The sequence below is a fragment of the Anolis carolinensis genome, chromosome 5 (genome assembly GCF_035594765.1).
Source record: "Anolis carolinensis isolate JA03-04 chromosome 5, rAnoCar3.1.pri, whole genome shotgun sequence".
Classification (NCBI taxonomy): domain Eukaryota; kingdom Metazoa; phylum Chordata; class Lepidosauria; order Squamata; family Dactyloidae; genus Anolis; species Anolis carolinensis.
The window spans coordinates 99,449,787-99,471,004 of record NC_085845.1 but is presented as its reverse complement, the minus strand read 5'-3'; the positions used below and the strand labels follow the sequence as shown (position 1 = coordinate 99,471,004).

Here is a 21,218-nt window from a genome sequence, read left to right as displayed (position 1 = left end):
CTGTACAGTAGAGTCTCACTTATCCAACGTTCTGGATTATCCAACACATTTTTGTAGTCAATGTTTTCAATACATCGTGATATTTTGGTGCTAAATTCATAAATACAGTAATTACTACATAGCATTACTGTGTACTGAACTACTTTTTCTGTCAGATTGGTTGTATAACATGATGTTTTGGTGCTTAATTTGTAAAATCATAACCTAATTTGATGTTTAATAAGCATTTCCTTAATCCCTCCTTATTATCCAACATATTCGCTTATCCAACGTTCTGCCGGCCCGTTTATGTTGGATAAGTGAGACTCTACTGTATTTACGAATTTAGCACCAAAATATTACAATGCATTGAAAACATTGACTACAAAAATGCGTTAGATAATCCAGAACGTTGGATAAGTGAGTGTTGGATAAGTGAGACTCTACTGTATCTCCTTTGAAAGGTCATATGGCTGTAAATTATGACATATGGGATTTAGAGTCATTGGAAACATCCCTGAAATTTCCCTTTTAAAACTACGTCTCCCTCAATGGCAGTATGGACTCAGGCCCCTTCAACACAGCTGAATAAAATCCCACGTTTTCTGCTTTGAACAGGAAAATATGCCAGCCAATCAGATAACCCAGTACAAAGCAGATACAGTATTGTGGAATTTTCTAGCTTGATATTCTGGGTTATATGGCTGTGTGGAAGGGCCCTGAGTCCACACTGCTATATATACCAGCTCAAAACAGAAAAAGTGGGATTTTATTCAACTGTGTGGAAGGGGCTCCAGTTGCGTAAGGTAACCACCAGCATCACCACCAAACCTGGCCGCCCAGCGCTTTCACAGCAAGCGAGAAAAGGGCCCTCCGCCTCTCCTCTCTCTGTCGCTCTCCCTCCGCGCTCCTGGCGGAGAGATCCGCCTCTTCCTCCTGGAGCCGAGCGTCGTTCACCTGGCCCAGCCCCCTCCCCCTCCTTTGTGCTGCTGGCTCTGAGGCTCTCGCGGTGTCCCTGGAAGTAGTTCCGACATTCCCTCCTCAGGTCCAGGGTGTTACGCTGCCGAAGCCTCATCACTTTGTGATTATTTTATGAAGCAGAGAGGCGTCAATAAGTCCCCAAAGAATGCGGCAGGGCTAGCGGTTTGCCAGGAGGAGGCTGCGGGGTGGCTGCGGGGCCTGAAGCAGAGAAGGCGGCGAGAGCAGGCTGGAGAAGGGGCGCCCAAAAGGCCGACGTGAATGCATTTGCGATAGGAGCAGGAGGAGGGATTTGGCCTTCAGAAATCCAAGCAAGGGGGCGGCATGCGTTGTTCCTGCGCGCGGCCTCCCTCCCGGGCTTCCAAAGGGAAGGAGGATCGAGGCTGCCTGGACTGAGGGAAGGAGGGAGGCCGCGAGTGCGTGCGTGCGTGCGCAGGCGAGTGGCCCTCCTGTTGGCGCGAGGCGGGGGCCATGGGGGCGCGCGCCCCTTCCCCTCCTCCTCCGTCCCCCGGCGACGAGTAGTGTTTCGGGAAGAGAGGACAGACAAAGCGGGGGCCAAAGAGAAAGACCCTTTCCTGGCCGAGGCCTCTTCCAATTGTTTCGGCGCCGCTCCGTTTCTGCCCCTGCGAAAGAATGAGAGGGCGGCCGAGGAGGTGTTGCTCTCCTCCTCCGCCGCCACCTTCGCCTCCCCGCCGGTGAGAGCCAGAGGAGGGAAGATGGGCGCCGTGCTGAGGAGCCTCCTAGTCTGCGGTTTGTGTTCCCTGACGAGAGGTGAGAGCAAAGGGGAAGCAGGGAGGGAGGCGGGCAGGCAGGCCGAAAGTTGGGCCTTTTTTGGGAAGCAGGGCGTCTCTCCTTCCCGTACGTGTGTCCGTCTACTCGAGGCGCACACACCTCTGTGGGGCGAGAGGCAAAGGCCTGGCTGCTGGGCGCAGAGGGGGCCGCTGAAAGGGGGCGGGGATCCTGCCTTCATCCCTGTATAGGTCTTGGCTCTGGGCCTTTCTCTCAGGACCCTTCTACACAGGCCTTATATCTCAAGGACCTTCCACGCAGCCATATAATCCAAAATATCAAGGCAGAATTAGACACATCATCTGCTTTGGACTGGGTTATATGGCAGTGTGGACTCAAATAACCAAGGGCCTTCCACATAGCCATGTAACTCAGAATATCAAGGCAGAATAACACACATTAACTGCTTTGGACTAGGTTATATGGCAGTGTGCATTCACATAATCCAGGACTCTACCACACAGCCATATAACCCATAATATCAAGGCAGAGAATCCTGCAATATCTGCTTTGAATTGGAATACAATAGAGTTTCACTTATCCAACATAAACGGGCCCGCAGATCGTTGGATAAGCGAATATGTTGGATAATAAGGAGGGATTAAGGAAAAGCCTATTACACATCAAATTAGGTTAGGATTTTACAAATTAAGCACCAAAACATCATGTTACACAGCAAATTTGACAGAAAAAGTAGTTCAATACGCAGTAATGCTATGTAGTAATTACTGTATTTATGAATTTAGCACCAAAATATCACGATGTATTGAAAACATTGACTACAAAAATGTGTTGGATAATCCAGAATGTTGGATAGGTGAGTGTTGGATAAATGAGACTCTACTGTACATACAATGATAACACACAGGTTATAGGACTAGGTTATATGGCAGTGTGCATTCAGATAATCCAGGGCTCTACCACACAGCCATATAACCCAGAATATCAAGGCAGAGAATCCCGCAATATCTGCTTTGAATTGGAATATATGGCAGTGGACTTGGATAACCTAGGGCCCTTCCACGCAGCCATATAGCCCAGAATATCAAGACAGAAAATCCCACAGTGTCTGCTTTGGACTGAGTTATTTGAGCCCACACTGCCTTATATCCCAGTTCAAAGCAGAAAATGTGGAAGTTTATTCAGCTGTGTGGAAGGGGCCTTAGGGAAAAGTGATCATTGGAGCCATAATCTAGTGCAAGTAGTGAGAATGGTCCCAGGATCTCAATCTAGGTTTTGAACTAGATTATATGAATCTTCAGATAATCCGGGATAAGCAGATAATCTGGGATCAGATCCTGGGAAATAGGCCAATGTAGAAGGGGCCTCAGGAACCTGCCCTAATCCAGGCTGTAAAGTGGGGCCTAGCCAATATCATATCTTTTCTTGTTGAGAATAGAGGTCTGTGCAGTGTCCTTTTAGAGGACATTACTTTAAATTTACTTGTAAACAATAACCCGGTTCAGTGTCTGCTTATTTATTTATTTACTACATTTATATTCCGCCCTTCTCACCCCAAAAGGGGGACTCAGAGAAGCCTTACAGAAAGGCAGCATTTTGATGCCACGAACGTACAGTGTTCCCTGACTTATTGCTGGGGTTAGGTTCCAGAACCACCCGCAATAAGTGAAAATCCGCAAAGTAGGGATGCTATATTAATTTTAATGTTTATACATTATTTTAGTAGTTATATATTATTTTAAGTCTTTATCAACCAATCGTGTATTGATAAGTCACCTCCTTCTCCTCCCATTGCCGCTTGGGCTTCTTTTCTCTCCCTTTGGCTTCTCCTTCCTTCCTTAAGCTGTAAATTGTAATTTTGTAATGATTTATAATAGTCTTTTAGAGTTTATTAAAAAACCGCAAAACAGCGAATCCAGGAAAAGTGAACCGTGAAGCAGTGAGGGAACACTGTACATACTTCAGCAGGCCCCATTCTTCAAGGATGCTTTGCAAACTCTATCTTTAGGGAAGAGCATCAAGGCCTCATGAAAGCTGAAATAATGCTTAACCTAAGTGCTTTGCTTGACTTCTTTTTTTATATGTAACCCAAGTGCTGTGCCTTACTTCTGCTATAGAAATCTGGATTATTCTACTGAGATGTACTGAGCATATTTTTTAGCATATACTTAACAGAAGGACTTCTACTGATCTGTGTATGTAAAAATAACATATACATTAAAATAAAAAATCAAACAACAGTATTAAAATAATTATTAAAATCACGTCATCCAGAATCAAAATCCAAGGCCATTCCATTAGTCATTTCACTATTCGATATATTCATATTGCACTAACTTGCTAGCCAAAAGCTTGGTCCCATAACCAGGTTTTTACTTTCTTCCTGAAGGTCAGGAGGGAGGGGGCTGCTCTGATTTCTCTGGGAAGGGAGTTCTATAGACGAGAGGCCACCACTGAGAAGGTCCTGTTTCTTGTCCGCACCAATCATGCCTATGAAGGAGATGGGACTGAGAGCAGGGCCTCCCCAGAAGATCTTAAACTCCTGCTTACTAGTGATGCCAGTGAGATTTCATCCCAGGTAAACTCCCTTGTGGTATTGCCCTTGTTTTGGGCCCCTTCCACACAGCTGTATAAAATCTACATTTGAACTGGATTATATGACAGTGTGAACTCAGATAATCCAGTTCAAAGCAGATATTGTGGATTGTCTGCCTTGATATTCTGGGATATTTGGCTGTGTGAAAGGGCCCTAGGGCCCCTTCTAGACTGCCATATAAAAATCAGATTGATTTGAACTGGATTATATGGCAGTGTAGATTCATATAATCCAGTTCAAAGCAGATAGTGTGGATCATCTGTATTATATGGCAGCATAGAAGGGGCCTTGGTCAATAATTCTCCATATCCTGAATTTGAGAGTAAGCCAAACCAAAATTCACACAAATAACTATGGTTTAAATGAGACTGGAAGTTAATAAATAAACAAATGCTCGATTGTAGGTGTGCGGATCAAGTTGCATGAGGACTGAGCTCAGATAATTTTCAAGTGTAAGCAAACTATTTTTGGCGCCCCCCCAAACCAATCACTGAAAAATACAAGGTAGAAAGTAGAGGTGAATAGAATATATGTGTGTGTATGTGTAACACACACACACATGTATGAGAGAGACACATATGGTCCCTACATATGTGTTTGTGTGTGTGATTTTGGATTAAAATATTTTTGCACAAAACATAATCATGTTCCATCACTTTCATATAATTATAGGGTTGGAAGAGACCACAAGGGTCATCCAGTCCAAACCCCTGCCAAATGGCCATCCAGCCTCTGTTTCAAAGCCTCCAAGGAAGGAGCCTCCACCACACTCCGAGGCAGAGAGTTCCACTGTTAAACAGCTCTTACAGTCAGGAAGTTCTTCCTAATGTTCAGGTGGAATGTCTTTTCCTGTATTTTGAAGCCATTGCTCCAGTCTAAGGGCCAGAATATCAAGGCAGAAAATCCCACAATATCTGCTTTGAACTGGGTTATCCAAGTCCACACTGCTATATATTCCAGTTCAAAGCAGAAAATGTGGGATTTTATTCAGCTTTGTGGAAGGGGCCCTTTTCTCTAGGGCAGCAGAAAAAAAACTGCTCCCTCTTTCTCTGCCAATAATTAAATTATTTGGTTTAAATTAAGTGCAGTAGTGCCAAAACCGTGGGTTCTTTGCACAATTATTGTTATTTTTTTTCTGAGTACAGGCAGTCTCCAAGTTATGAAAAAGATAAGGTCTGTAGTTTTGTTCTTAAACTGAATTTGTATGCCAGTCGGAACAGGTACATTTTTAAGTGTTAACTACAGCCAAAAATATTTATTTTGTAGCTTTGGATAATACAGGGAAGAGTTAACACCCCTTCAGTCTGTGCTCCTGCTCAGAAGATTTCACCTCATTTTCTGTCCCTTTAATAATTGGATTTTGAAAAATTTGGCTTCTTGTGGAAACAACGATTGGTAATAAAGCTTCAGTAGAGACATCTTTTTCCCATGATAACTCTTTCAGGAGTTGATTTCCCTTTCAAGGGGTAGATTTCTCTTGATTTCGTGTTGCTTCACCCACATTCTTAACTAAGAGTTATTTGTAAGTCAGGTGTTTGTAACTTGGGAACTGCCTATATAATGCCAACACATTTCTGTGAATTTCACAGACCTAATGCCTTGTAAGGAAAGGATAAGGAACAGTGTCTAAGAATGGCTAGCTTATTGTACTGGAAATCTATTTCTCCTTCTATTTTAATGCCAAAGACAAAAATGTGAGACTGCACCTTCACAATGACCACTACTATGTGGTGAAAGAAGCCCCTCAAATAGGGCTCTTTTCACAACATAAAAGTCGCCATCATATACTAGTTGCACCTCCCCACACACACACACACGTACCCCCCAAAAAGTCTTGAGTATTATGCAGTGTTCCAGGGGAGTTTCCAAACATGCAATTCCAGGTCATTATTTTCCTTCCTATTTCTTCTAGTGGAATCATTTAAAAATAGACCTCCCCATGCACATGTAGGATTGTTTTGTAGTCTTTTGTTCAAGTTCTTTTGAATGGCATGGGAACTGAGCAAAAGAATGCTTATGTTCTTGTAGATTTTATTTGTTTCAATGGGGATTAAGCAGGAAGATTTCGGAGGCATCTGAAATGTATCCCTTCCAAATCATGTATGTTTGTCTTGTTGGATGTGTTGGACCAAACTGAATTCAGTTATGGGAGTGGTGGGGAGGTTTAATCTCTTTTCGCTCTGCCTGCCAGGTTTTTCTGTACAGCAGCAGGTGAGATCTGGTGAGGGGGGGGGGTTGCAGTGGTGTGTTGTGATTTCATCCTTCTGACCAGGTGTCCCATTCCACAGTCTGCAGGGTTTGAGTGTCTTCTACCTTATAGACAATAAAATTGTCTGCAGGGCAAGTGAGGAATTTGTTGGACTTCGTACTCTTGGCAAAGTTTGTTTTCCAATAAATATCAGAGTAGCTGAAGTCCCCCATTACTACTATGTCTCTTCTTTCCATGTGTTTGGTCGTCTGGTCAAGGAAGGCTTCATCCAGTTCTTCCGTCTGGCTTGGAGGTCTGTAATAGACACCCACAACAACATCTTTTACAGTCCTAGTTCCCTTAATTCTTACCCAGATGCTTTCAGCCTGGTTTCCAGGATTGAGGTCTTGCATCTCTTCACAGGTGTAAATATTTTTGACATACAATTCTACTCCAACACCTCTCTTGTTTGGTCTATTTCGCTGAAATAGGTTATACCCCAGAATTGCCACATTCCAATCATAGGACTCGTCTCATCAGGTTTCAGTTATGCCTATTACATCATAACTGTTTGTGCTAGGAGTTCCAGCTCATCTTGTTTCCCACACTCTGGGCATTAGTGTAAAGACATTTAAGCTCGTGGGGCATTCCCCTTAGATGTTGATTTGAGATTATTGTGCCCTTGTACTTGTTGTGTTTGTCCAACCTTCTCTTTAGCCTTTTGTCTGTTCACTCCAGGCCTTAATACTACTGTTCCCAAATATAATGTCACCCTCCCCCACACAACTTAGTTTAAAGTCCATCTGATCAGGGTTGCCATTGTATTCCCCTTTTCTGTGTATGGTTGTGAAAACTGGACATTGAAAAAAGGCTAACAGAAGGATAAAGTATGTCGATGGAGAAGAGTTATGTGAATACTGTGGACTGCTAAAAGACAAATAAATTTATCCTAGAACAAATCAAGCTTGAGCTTTCCTTAGAAGGCAAAATGAGGAAACCTAGGCTTTTGTACTTTTAATATAATATAATATTAATATAATATGAAAAGAGATGATGTACTAAACAAAAAAAAGATAATAATGCTTGAGAAAGTAACAAAAGAATACATTCCAGATGGATAGACTCAATCAAGGTAGCAACATCCCTAAATCTGCAAAACCTTATTTAAATGGTTTGACTTGAGTTGACTTGAAGGCAGTTAACAACTCCAGGGTCATAGCCCCAACAGTCAAACAACTGTATCACATTGGCAGAACAATAAGCATATTCTGTAGGAATTGTGTTGAAATGCATGTTTATTCCATTCATACTATTCATTTTTAGATGCAGTCTTTTTAAAAGGCTACAATGCTCCAGTTTTCTTTTGGTCTGATGGAATATAAATTAATTATAGAACAGACTTTTCATTATGTTTCCCAAATCTTCGTTTCATTTGATTTATATTAATTAGTCAAATTGTCCCGTTCATTACCTTTTGCAGTCTTCTTTAGGAAATTTTGTGATTATGAGAAGCTGCTGTAAGAAGTTGAGGCTGAAATAAATGTATTGAAAGTTTTTCAGCTGGAATTCATGACCAGACTCTGGAGAATTAATCTTTACCTTTTCTCCCCTCTTAAAAATGTTGCTCACGCAATCATGCATCAAGGGACTATCAAATATTTATGGAACATCCCAGTGCAGCATTATTGCTATGAGCAATGCAGCTGTGATTGCACACCACAACTGGAAGAAACCCACAAATGATTTTTATATACATTATTCCCTGATGTATTTTTATAGAAAAAATATGCATGCTATGAGGAGAAAATAATGAAGCTGTAATACTAGTTAAAAGAAATCTTGGAAACAGGTTTATAAGAAACTAGCTGTGCCCGGCCACGCGTTGCTGTGGCGAAGTATGGTGGTATGGGAAATAAAGTATTGAGGAACTGGTGGTAGTTAAGGTCAAGGGTAAACGTTTTCCCCAGACATTAAGTCCAGTCATGCCTGACTCTGGGGGTTGGTGCCCATCTCCATTTCTAAGCCGAAGAGCCGGCGTTGTCCGTAGACTCCTCCAAGGTCATGTGGGATGATTGCATGGAGCGGCGTTACCTTCCCGCCGGAGCAGTACCTATTGATGCACTCACATTTGCATGTTTTCGAACTTCTGGGTTGGCAGAAGCTGGGGCTAACAGTGGGGGCTCTCTCCGCTCCCCCAATTCAAACCTGTGGCCTTTCGGTCCAGAAGTTCAGCAGCTCAGCGCTTTAACACGCTGCGCCATCAAGGGATATTATTTCCTAAAGGTTGTGAATATACAATATTTCTGATTGGTTTTTTTTGTTTGTTGGAGCCAAGTATGAATGCTGCAATTAGGAAAAATGATTAGGATGTAATGGCCTTGCAGCTTTAAAGCCTGGCTGTTTCCTCCCTGAGTGATTTTTTTGTTGGGAGGTGTTAGCTGGCCCTGATTGTTTCCTGTCTGGAATTCCCTTGTTTTCAGAGTGGTGTTGTTTGCGATATTTTATGTGCTTCTACTGTCTGTGGCCCTGAGAAAACAGAGGATTTGCCAGACTTTGATGATGGGAATACTTTGTTGGGAGGTGTTAGCTGGCCCTGATTGTTTCCTGTGTGGAATTCCCCTGTTTATTTACTGTCCTGGTTTTAGAGATTATATTGTTCTGCATTATTCTATCCCAGTAATTATTTCATATTAAAGAAGAATCTCACTTATCCAACATTCGCTTATACAATGTTCTGGATTATCCAACGCAGTCTGCCTTTTCATAATCAATGTTTTTGTAGTCAGTGTTTTAAATTAATTGTGATATTTTAGTGGTAAATTTGTAAATACAGTACAGTAGAGTCTCACTTATCCAACATAAACGGGCCGGCAGAACGTTGGATAAGCGAATATGTTGGATAATGAGGAATTAAGGATAACCCTATTAAACATCAAATTAAGTTATGATTTTACAAATTAAGCACCAAAACATCATGTTAGACAACAAATTTGTCAGAAAAAGTAGTTCAGTACACAGTAATGCTATGTAGTAATTACTGTATTTATGAATTTAGCACCAAAATATCACGATATATTGAAAGCATTGACTACAAAAATGCGTTGGATAATCCAGAACGTTGGATAAGCGAGTGTTGGATAAGTGAGACTCTACTGTAAATACTACATAGCATTACTGCGCATGGAACTACTTTTTCTGTCAAATTTGTTTATAATATGATGTTTTGGTGCTTAATTTGTATAACGATTACCTAATTTGATGTTTAATTGGCTTTTCCTGAATCCCTTCTTATTATCCAACATATTCACTTATCCTGCCGGCCTGTTTACGTTGGATAAGTGAGACTCTACTGTATATTTCTAATCTTACATTATCTGCTCAGAACTGGATTATATGAGGCTCCTTCTTCACAGCTGTATAAAATGCACACTGAAGTGGATTATATGGCAGTGTGGAGTCAAGATAATCCAGTGCAAAGCAGATAATATAAGATTATAAATGGGTTATATAGCTGTGTGGAAGGGCCTTGAGTCTACACTGCCATATAATCCAGTGCAAATTAGATAATCTGTGGAAGAAGTCTAAGTGAGGCCTAAATCTGCCTGTCCCCTAACTGAAACCTGGCTGTCCCTTGGTTGCTAGGCAACCAAGTGGGCAGAGATTAGCCCTCTAAACTGGCAGCAATTGGATAAAAAAATTATTGCTCTCCCTCTAATTAGGACTTTATTTTTCTTTTCTTTTTGTTGTATCAACCTTGAGGCGTGGATGATGGGTTGTGTTGTCAAATTTTGAGGTTGGGGGGCCTGTACTTTTGTTGTTTTGTGAATTGCCGTGATGCCATCACTCTTTTATATATATAGATGGAATACCCAGCACTGCATCCAGACTCACTTGCCTCTTGATTTGCTCAGGATGGAGGGCAGTCAGTTTATTTTTATTTATCAGACATGGCCCATGATTTTTTTTTTAAAAAAACAACCAGTGGAAGAACAAACAAATTAAAATTATGACAGGCATAATAAAAAGCCAACAGTAAAATTAAAAATACATCAAAATCCACAAAACAACGATAACTTCATTGGGTCAGTTAAATTTTTTATTTTATTTCGTGTCAAAAGCATTGCATAACAAATACATTTTAAAAATGATGAAAAAAAAATAGAGGAAATCACAAAACAACTAAATAGTTTTAGACCAAAAGCGGGCAACAGCAACTGCATTGTCCGTAGCTTTAAGCAACTCCTCCTCTGTACATGAGGTATTTATTTATTTATTTATTTATTTATTTACAGTATTTATATTCCGCCCTTCTCACCCCGAAGGGGACTCAGGGCAGATCACATTACACATAGAAGGCAAACATTCAATGCCTTAACATAGAACAAAGACAAAGACAAACACGGGCTCCAAGCTGGCCTCGAACTCATGACCTCTTGGTCAGAGTGATTTGTTGCAGCTGGCTGCAGCCGGCTGCTCAACAGCCTGCGCCACAGCCCGGGTAGGACATTGTGGGCAAGCATACATATGCGGAGTTGTTTGTTCTGCTCCACAGTCACACAAGGTGGAGGATTCCTCCAGGTAATGCCACCTCGCCAAGTTGTCTTTAGATCTGCCCACTCCGCTTCTGAGCCTGTTCAGGGACTTCCAAGTTGCCCATTCTTGGTTTGCCCCGGGAGGAAGACCCTCGTGGGGGGCCATCCAGTTGGAATTGCCAGGTTTAGCTGCCCAGTGGGACACCCTTGCTGTTGCTGGAGGAACATCAAGTGGAGTGGTGGTTCTCATGAAGCCTTCCTTGATTTGAGTCTGATGGGAGGAGGCTGATAGTCATGCAGTGGATGGCTTTCACAATGTTCGACCTTATTTCTCTCACAGTTAGCAGCAACTTCCCATCGCACGTCAGGAGGGGCAATGCCAGCTAACTTGTAGAGTTTATCAACAGGTGTAGGTTTAAGGCATCCTGTGATTATTTTGCATGTTTCATTTAGTGCTAGGTCCACTTGCTTCGCATGGGCAGACTTTTGCCAGACAGGACAGGCGTACTCTGCAGTTGAGAAAGACAAGGCCAGGGCTGATGTTCTTATTACTTGTGGGTCTGCACCCCATGCACTGCCAGTCAGTTTCCGCAGGATGTTGTTACGTGCAGCTACTTTGTGCTTGGTGTTCATGCAGTGTTTCCTATATGTTAGTGTTCAATCTAAGGTGACACCAAGATATTTAGGATGGAAACAGTGTTCGAACTCTTGGCCTTCCCAAGTAACTTTCAGTTTCCTGTTGGCTTCACGGTTACGTAGATGGAAAGCACACACTTGTGTCTTGGCAGGGTTAGGCTTCAGGTGGTTCTCTTTGTAGTAGCTGGAGAGATCTTTCAAGGCATTAGTAAGCTGGTTTTCAACTGTTTCAAAATCTTTTGCTTGTGTTGTAAGGCCAAGGTCATCAGCATATATAAAGCGCTTTGTGAGTGGTGGTAGTGGCTGATCGTTGGTGAAGATGTTAAATAAGGTCGGTGCAAGAACGCTGCCTTGGGGTAAACCATTCTTTTGCCTCCTCCATCTGCTTTTCCGGCCCTGAAACTCCACATAGAAGCTGCGGTTTTCTAGGAGAGTCTGGACAGTTTTTGTAAAGTCAAAGTCCCGGGTGATATGGTAGACTTTATGCAGCATTTTTCTATGTTGCACCATGTCATAGGCTGCCGTAAGGTCTACAAAAACTGTTCCCGTAATGCAGCCTTTCTCATAGCCTTCCTCGATGTGCTCAGTCAGATGAAGAATTTGACCTGTACAGTTTTTCCCTGGTCTGAAACCTGCTTGTTGTGGAATAAGCTTGGGTTCGATAACAGGTCCTAGTCGATTTAATAGCACCCTCTCATAGACTTTATATAGATGACATAAGAGGGAGATTGGTCGATAGTTCCTGGCATTGGAGGCATCTTTACCAGGTTTTAAAATGGCAATGATCTTAGTTTTCCTCCATGCTCTGGGAATCTGTTTGTGTGCCAAGCATTGATTGTAGAATTTCAAAAGCCAGTTTTCAGCTTTGGGGCCCAAGTGTTTGATTTGCTCTATCATCAGGTCATCTAGGCCAGGTGCTTTACCAGTCTTACATCGCTTACATCAGTTAAAATGCACAATATATATCTTGCAAGTGTAATCAGAAACATGTTAAATCAGAAAAGAAAAGTGCCAACATTAGAGTCACAGACCTCCATTTTTTCCTTAGATGTTACTTCTCTTGCCACTTGAGATGGACTGGAGGGGTATCAATGTGGCATTATATTGCCTTTTGTCCCCAATCCTGACATGACCAAGAAGGGAGTAGCCTCTATGTTAATTTTTGCTTTTCTTCTCCTGTATAATTTTAACATGAAGAAGCCAGTAAAGTTTTCAAAGCTTGAATGATATATTTTGTGCATTTTAGTTGATCCCATAAAATTATCACTATCTTTCTATTTGTTTCCATTTGTTTGTATTTTGCTGCATAGTCAATACAGCTATCCCTGAATAAAATTCAATCCATAATTTTACTTTCAAGAAGAAGCTCTATTTGTGTACATCTTTAGGTCTTCCGATTCTAGTAAAGTGTGCAGCTGGCATATCAGTTGAAGGTGGTAATAAGAATTCCTGATTGTCACATCGATTTGAGCTGACATTTGGAGAGATGAATCCAGGATCACCCTCAATTTGCAAACAGTCTTTCATGGGGAGTGTAATCCCATCCAGAACTGGTTGACACACCTTCAAACCCAGTTTAGAGCCCTTAATGGCAAGCACCTTTTTACCTGGATTCAGTTTCAATTTCTCTTTCTTCAGCCAGGCCATCATCTCCTTTAAGCATTCATTTAGAGGAGACACATTATCTTTAGCTACAGCTGCTTTTTGAAGACATGAAGAAATATACTTGGGTATCATCAGTATATTAATAGCACCCAGCCCCATTCCTCCAAATGATGTCCCCCAGCAGTATGCTAAGTAAGAGCTCCTTTTTCAGGAGCGGCTATCCTCGAGCATTACCAGCTGGAACCTGCCAAAGAGGTGCAACAGGTACCACTGCAACAGGTACCACTGCATCTGAATCTCAAGTCCCCCAGGCATTCCAGAAGGATACCATGGTCGATGATAGCTAATGCCACTGAGAGGTATAAAAGCACCAACAGGGACACATGTCCCCTGGCAGTATTAAAACAGAGATCATCCACTAAGGTGACCATAGTAGTCTCAAGTTTGTATCCTGCTCTGATGCAGGAAACAGAGTTTGAAATGGGTCAACAGCGTGTGTGCCATTGAAGACTACCTGGAGTTGGAGGACAGTTGCCCTCTCAATCACGGGTCCCAAGAAAAGAAGTTTAGACACTAGTCTGTAATTATTAAGGTCCAGGGGATCCAGCAGGGGCTTTTTCAGCAGTGATTTAGCTACTGCTTCTTTTAAACAGGGAATTCCCTAACACAAGCATTAATAATGTGTTCTACCCTGTTTCCCCAAAAATAAGACATCCCCAACAAATAAGACCAAGCAGTGGTTTTGCTGCATTGCTAAATATAAGACCTCCCCCGAAAGTAAGTCCTAGCAAAGTTTTTGTTTGGAAGCATGCTCGGCGCCTGCCAAACAAAACACCAGAGCATGCAGGATTGGTAAATGTACATACCAGTGTACATGGAAATAATGATAGTAATAAGAAATTCTTGACAGGAGTCACAATTTGTCTCGTTTGGTTATGTTGGTTTGTGATGACAACTACTGTACAGTATATAATGTTCATTTTTTTATTCAACAATAAATGTGAATTCTTCTTCATGGAAAAATAAGACATCCCCTGAAAATAAGACCTAGCACACCTTTGGGAGCAAAAAATAATATAAGACACTGTCTTATTTTCGGGGAAACACGGTATTTGAGATCAAATTTCATCTCCAACCTGGTTGACCAACCAAGAGGGGCAGGGATTGAGAAAACAGAGTATTCTCCTTACTTGTTTCATTAGCTTGTCCACATTAGCAGTACTCACCAATTGAAACCAGTCCAGTGTAATCCCACTTATAAAGTTGCTGGAGATTTTGTTATTATGTTGGCTCTTATATAATAAATTTTATCTGCAAAAAGGCCATTAAAGGCATCACAGTGAACTACTGAAGTTTCTAGTAGCAGGTTTAGAGTGGATGGTACCTTTCAGTTGAACGTGAATTTCCACATGCAATATATGCAGAAAATAAAGCTTTTTTCATTGCATGTATTACCACCTTATAGCAATAATGTCCTCTATATTGTGTCTTATCTCATAGAAGTCACGTTTTCCGCCATCTGCTCTCTAGTCGCTGTCTTTCCCATTTCAGTTCCCTGCAAGACTCTTTATACGATGGAGCCTGGTTAGTAATGGTTTGGAGAGAATATTTAGAGTGATCATGCCAATAGTTCTGTTTAGCTTTTGATTCCATTAACTGATCAAGGCTTCAACAGAATCATTGGTGATACCAACCATAGATGCCTTTAAGGCCCCCTGGAGTCTCAAAGGATATATTAGCCTTTGAGGCAAACCATTCTAATAGGTCCTCCGCCCTTACAGGGGTATGCTGCAGCTGTGATTCTAGCCCTGACTAGAAAATGATCTGTTCATGATAACTTAGAGATATTGGTCACATTTGCCCAGAGATCTGTATGTTTCAAGCTGAAAACCGCATGAAGGGTATGAACTACCAAGTGCATACGTCTGAAAACTAATTGGGATAGGCCCATGTTTTTCATTGACAGCATGAACGCCTGACCTGCACCTGACAAACTGATCTCCAGTGGTATGTTGAAGTCACTCAAAAGCAAAAGTCTGGATGACTCTTAACTCCTGTACTTAAGCATGCAGATCCTCTCCTTACTTCTTGTCCTCCTGTTTTTGACTTGGTTATCGCCACTTTTGATTTCTTAGTTCTTTATTTCTTCTCTGTCATGTCTTTTTCCCCTCCTTCTTCCTCCTTTCCCTCACCTTCCTCTCTTTCCTTTTTTCTAACCTCTTGTTTCTATTCTTCCCTGTTTCTATTCTTCCCTTTTAAAAATGCAGTGAAAATGAGGGAATTCTCCTTCCAAAATGAGTAAATGAAAGTACTGTAATAAAAATTAAAAGAAATTAGTAATGGTGTGATATATGCGCACAAAGGAAGAAAGATTAAACAGAAAAATACTATGATACATGCTATCTACTTTTAATAATATAAAAATATGAAAACAAAGGAAAATTATAAAAAGATGAGAGAATATTCAGTGATAATAATAATAAATGATAATAATTAGTGTGGAAATGAAAACCACACCCCCAAAGGAGAGGGGGAAAAAACAAAAAATATTTGAAAAAGAAGAAAAAGATAAATATTGTAAAAATAATAAAACACTAAAGCGAGAGAAAAAAAAACTGGGTAAGAAAAAGCAAGGGGAAATTTCAGAAATAATTAAAATAAAAATAAGAATTAAAATAAAGCAATGGAGACCAATACTAAATATAATACTGATAATCCTTACAAATAATCAAAGTGAAATGTAAATATTTAATTGCAGGAAAAAAGAGGCTAGAGCAGTGTAGATCTAAGTTCGGTCTTACCTTTGGATATCAACTATCAGCACTGTTTTCTCTTTTCCACATGCATAGACATAACATACCTCACTGTGTCCTTGAACTTAACAAATCCTCCTTTGTGAATTCTCCTTTTTCTCCAATTTTTACCCTGTATGTTTCAAGCAAAAGACTGTTTCTCTAACTTTCCCCTTTGACATAATAATAATAATAATAATAATAATAGTAATAATACCCTCCCAAAGGCAATCCAAGAGAAAAGAACCAATAGTGGAATTAATATTAATGCCAACATAAAACTGTTTCTATGTTGTGAATAATACTAATTCTAACAAGTAATATGAGTGAAAAGTAAAATTGAAAAAGAAAAATCTGAATAATAGGGGAAAGTCATAATATTACTAATCCATAGATATGTAAGCTCAAAACGAAAATAGGTAGAAGGGGAAAAATGTGGAGGGGAATTTTCTCTCGAGCAGAGATAAAAGTTTTCAAAACACAACTCAGTTCAGGTTTATTTTATCTTAATCATCCTAGTTAAAAGCATTTTAATGAGAACAGTTTCTCCAAAATGATTTTCTTTTTAGACTCTAAAAGCAGAAGTTCACAAGGAAGAGGTTTTATCCAAAAGATAAAACCTCTTCCTTGCACAAACATTTTTAAAAGTTATCTTGCAGAAAGCTGCTTGTTCAGTTGTCTGTTTTCTCCGGACTGGCAAGAGATGACATTGATTTGGCTTGATGGAGTCTTGGTCTCACCCACTTGTTCATGCCAGGGCTCCAATTTTGGAGCATTCTCAGATGTTGTTGTGGGTTTTTTAGACACATATGATTAAGCCTTGGGGGTTCCTTTTCCAGGGAAAGGAACATTTTCTCACCCAGTTGTTATACTGACAACAGTGGTTATCGTCTCCTCCTTACCAAGAAAGCTTCATCCCACCATTTTAGCAGCCCAGAAATCCCCTAATGTGCTTTAAATTTTATATTTTAGGAGCCAAAGTGAGAAAAAATCTTGCTTAGCTAGGAAGATGACTGCTAAAAGCTTGTCCCTGTATATAGTCAGAAGAATGATACAGTACATGCTCATTTCATACAGTTACCATCTTATGAAATACCCTTTGACAGACGTGCCCTCTTGGAATTTGTCCAATTCTGCTGGAAAAAAATCATATTTAAGCCAGTGATTATTGCTAGCTTTTGTAGCAGAAAATTTCACATGTAATTTATACAGTATTGTGTAATATTTTCCTTCTTTTGACTATCCTTTGGTGTCAATCAGTTGTTTAACCCGAGTTCTTACTTATGAGCATGTTACAGTGCAGTGTTACAGTAGTGGTACTGGATAATTATGATCACCTGATTTTAGTTATTCATTGTTTCTCTAGAACAGGGATTCTCAAACATTTTTAGCCGCAGAGCCCTTTTGAAAGCAAAAGTTTGTTGTGGAGCTCCAAAACATGTTTAGATATTATATTATATATAGTGTGTATATATCAGGCATGGGCAGGATGGGTTAAACCCTTGTGCCAGCAGGACTGCTGACTGAAAGGGAAGAGGTTCGAATCCGGGAAGTAGAGTGAGCTCCCATCTGTCAGCTCCAGCTCGAAAGAGAAGCCTCCCAACAGGATGGTAACACATCCAAGCGTCCCCTGGGCAATGTTCTTGCAGACGGCCAATTCTCTCACACCAGAAGTGACTTGCAGCTTCTCAAATAGCTCCTGACACACACAAAAAGGCATGGGCAAACTTTTGAAGAACAATTTTAATCAACATAAACTTAATAGTATTTCAGTGGAAGCCATCTGGTCCAACCCCTTCTGCCATGCAAGAAAAGCACAATCATAGCACCCTTAACAGATGGCCACCCACACTTTGTAATAATAATAATAATAATAATAATAATAATAATAATAATAATAATAATAGCATAAACTCCAGAGGCCATCCAGTTCGACTCCCTTCTGCCATGCAGAAAAAGCATAATCAAAGCACCCCCTGAGCGGTGGGACAGTTTTAGAAGCAAGGAAGTTGGGTGGAAAAGGCTTTGGGCAGCAAGGGAGGTAGGGGGAGGGGCAGAACAGGAAATTGGAGGGAAAGACTGGAGGAGGAAGAGGGGGCAGGAGAAGCCCCTCAGTATGCTTTGCAGAGCCCCAATGTCTCCACAAAGCACAGTTTGAGAACTATTGTCCTAGAAAGATAACACTATGTAACAAAATTTGAAGAATTATTTGTTCCTGATTTGAAATTGTTATTCCTCTTTAATTATGGGGTACTTATTTTGAAAGTAGTTGTTTTATTCCAGAAACTTTGGTTCTATGGCTGCCACAAACATATGTTGAATTGGTTGAGACTGAATGAGATATTAATTGAAGAACTATAGAAAAACGTTCTGCAGGATGTCCCACAACTGCAAGTTTTTGCAGTTCAATAAAGGTTTTCCATGTTTTTATGATCAGGCCAATTAGAAAACGGCATTTATATCCCAGAAACAAAAATTGTGTTACATACGAATGTTTATATTTATTATGTTACATATGTGCACAGCCTACCTCAATGATTTTGTCTTCTTTTCAAGCTTCTCCTCTGTTGCTATATGCAAATCGGCGTGATCTACGACTGGTGGATGCTGCACAGGTGAATGAGAATGCTACAGTTGTGGTGAGTGGTTTGGAAGATGCAGCTGCAGTGGACTTCATCTTCATCCATGGCTTGATATATTGGAGTGATGTGAGTGAAGAAGCCATTAAAAGGACAGAATTCAACAAAACGGGGAATGTGCAAAATGTGGTCATTTCTGGACTGTTGTCACCTGATGGGCTGGCTTGTGATTGGCTAGGTGAGAAACTATACTGGACAGATTCTGAAACAAACCGGATTGAAGTTTCCAATTTAGATGGATCTTTGCGGAAAGTTTTATTCTGGCAAGAGTTGGATCAACCCAGAGCAATTGCCTTAGATCCTGCAAGAGGGTAAGCAATTATTACAATTATTACTGCTTTTGACAACTTCTTCCAATCCCTTTAGAGCATGGATTCCCAAACTTTTTAAATCATTGAACCCTTCAGAATACCCCCCCTCACAGAATCCTAACTCTGTCCCTGAGTTTGGACTTAAAATAGTTCTGAATAGGGCTTTATCTCCAACAGCTGAATACAAACATTTGAAGTGGCATCAACTTATTCCTAAATTTGTTTTAAGTGAAAGCATAAATTGAAAAGCCTGATTCTCACTGATAGATGGACATGAAGGAGAGCATTGCTCAGATAGCCTTTCTGACTACTGAGGGTTATATGTCTATCAGACCTCTCCAAAAATCGTCCAGTGGCACAGATTCAAATCTCATTTTTAAATGAAGGTACATTGAATTTCAATACGATCTTCATACTCTGGCATAGACTTTTAAAAAGGATTTATAAAAGTTTTTTTGCTGAACTCCTACGATGATTTTGTTGAACCCTAGGGTGCCGTGGAACACATTTTGGAACTACTGCTAAGAGAAAAGCTGGTCTTGCTGCATTGTTAGCAGCTTTAAAAAGTAGATTTTTGTCCTACTGGAATTGTAAATATAGGGTCAGTATTTGTGTTTCAGAAAGCTGTCCAGTTTATGTATTTGTGTACCATCTCAATCCATATGATATGATAGTGGCTCGTGTGTACTGTATTTGCTCTTGGCACATATCCATGCATCTCCTGCTTCCTGAGCAAATTTATCAAAGTGGAAAGTGTTATTTTCAGGGCCTGGATAAAGGATGCTCTCCTTTACTTCTTTTCAAACATTTGCCACTTCTTGAAATTCTATGTGGTCTTAACAGAAACAAACCCAGTGTGGATTTCTGTACCTTTTTGCAAATGGATGATGTGTCTTTCTTCAACACACCTCCTTCACTGTATGATTTTAATTGAGTTTCATAATAACTAATACGGTCTTCAAGATTTAATGTTGGTTTTTTTTTTTTTGAAATTGTCATTTTAAGTATTGCCAACAGCTCATTAGTAAAATTTTCTGGACTTGCTTCACTTTTTCTTCTCTTTGTATTTTCATTTTGACACTGAAATGGTTTTGACAGGTGAAATGCCAAACTAGTTAAATCTTCTTAAATTATACAGAATGTTCTGTTGCTGGACATATATATTTTACAAGTTATGTTAAATTTATGTTGAAGTCATGGCTGCTTCAGTTGTTAATTGCATGTAAAGGTGATAGTATCTAACATAGTAATTGGAAGCTAATTCCACATATTTAAATGCAATTTGCTTTTGGGTAAACTTAAATTAAAGGTTCAAATCCCAGGAGTGGAATGAGCGCCTGCTGTTAGCCCCAGCTTCTGCCAATCTAGCAGTTCGAAAATATGCCAATGTGAGTAGATCAATAGGTACTGCTCTGGCGGGAAGGTAACGGCGCTCCATGCAGTCATGCCGGCCACATGACCTTGGAGGTGTCTACGGACAACACCGGCTCTTTGGCTTAGAAATGGAGATGAGCACGAACCCCCAGAGTCGGTCACAACTGGACTTAACATCAGGGGAAAACCTTTACCTTTTTAAATTTAAATAATCCAGAGGGCTTTAATTAATGTGTTGTATATTTTTTTTTCTTTTTGTCATACTTATATGTGTTACATTCATTGCTGCAATAAGAGCATGCTTTGGCTGCTGAACTATAGAATAATCACTGGTGGAATGTTGTAACGTTTCTATGTGGTATGTCCGATTCCTAAAAGGAGTACTATAAGAATGTGTATCTTAGTTTTGCTGCTAGTACTGCTAGATTAGGAAACTACAGATGTAGCAAGCTTGAAAATTTATGAGGAAAGGTTGTATTACTGGCAAGACTGTGGAATGACCTGCTGGAAGAGATTCGACAGCTAGATTGGCTGTTGGAATTTAAGATACAATTGAAGACCCATCTCTACCCAGTCAATTTTAAATTATGAATTTTGATTTGGATTTTATTAATGGGGTTTAATTTGGATTTTAACTGTGTATTGTGTTTTTTTATCTTGTCAGAAGCGAATTGAGCAAGTCGCTTCTGGTGTGAGACAATCGGCCGTCTACAAAGATGTTGCCCAGAGGACGCCCGGATGGTGTTATCATCCTATTGGGAGGCTTCTCTCATGTCCCCTGTATTGTGTTGTATCCCTTTTTAATAGTGCTTTATCTCTTGTTTTAATGATGTTATAT

At 40.4% G+C, this 21,218-nt stretch overlaps 1 protein-coding gene across 1 annotated transcript in view; it reads left to right on the top strand.

The window, feature by feature from the left end:
* Positions 1 to 974: 974 nt before the first annotated feature.
* The window catches only part of lrp6 (LDL receptor related protein 6), a 92,935-nt gene continuing 72,691 nt past the window's right edge, over positions 975 to 21,218 (top strand). The window contains exons 1-2 of the mRNA XM_008111369.3: positions 975 to 1,728; positions 18,613 to 19,006. Of these exons, the coding sequence (XP_008109576.1) occupies positions 1,674 to 1,728; positions 18,613 to 19,006 (449 nt within the window). The 5' untranslated portion in view covers positions 975 to 1,673. The remainder of the gene's footprint in view (positions 1,729 to 18,612; positions 19,007 to 21,218) is intronic.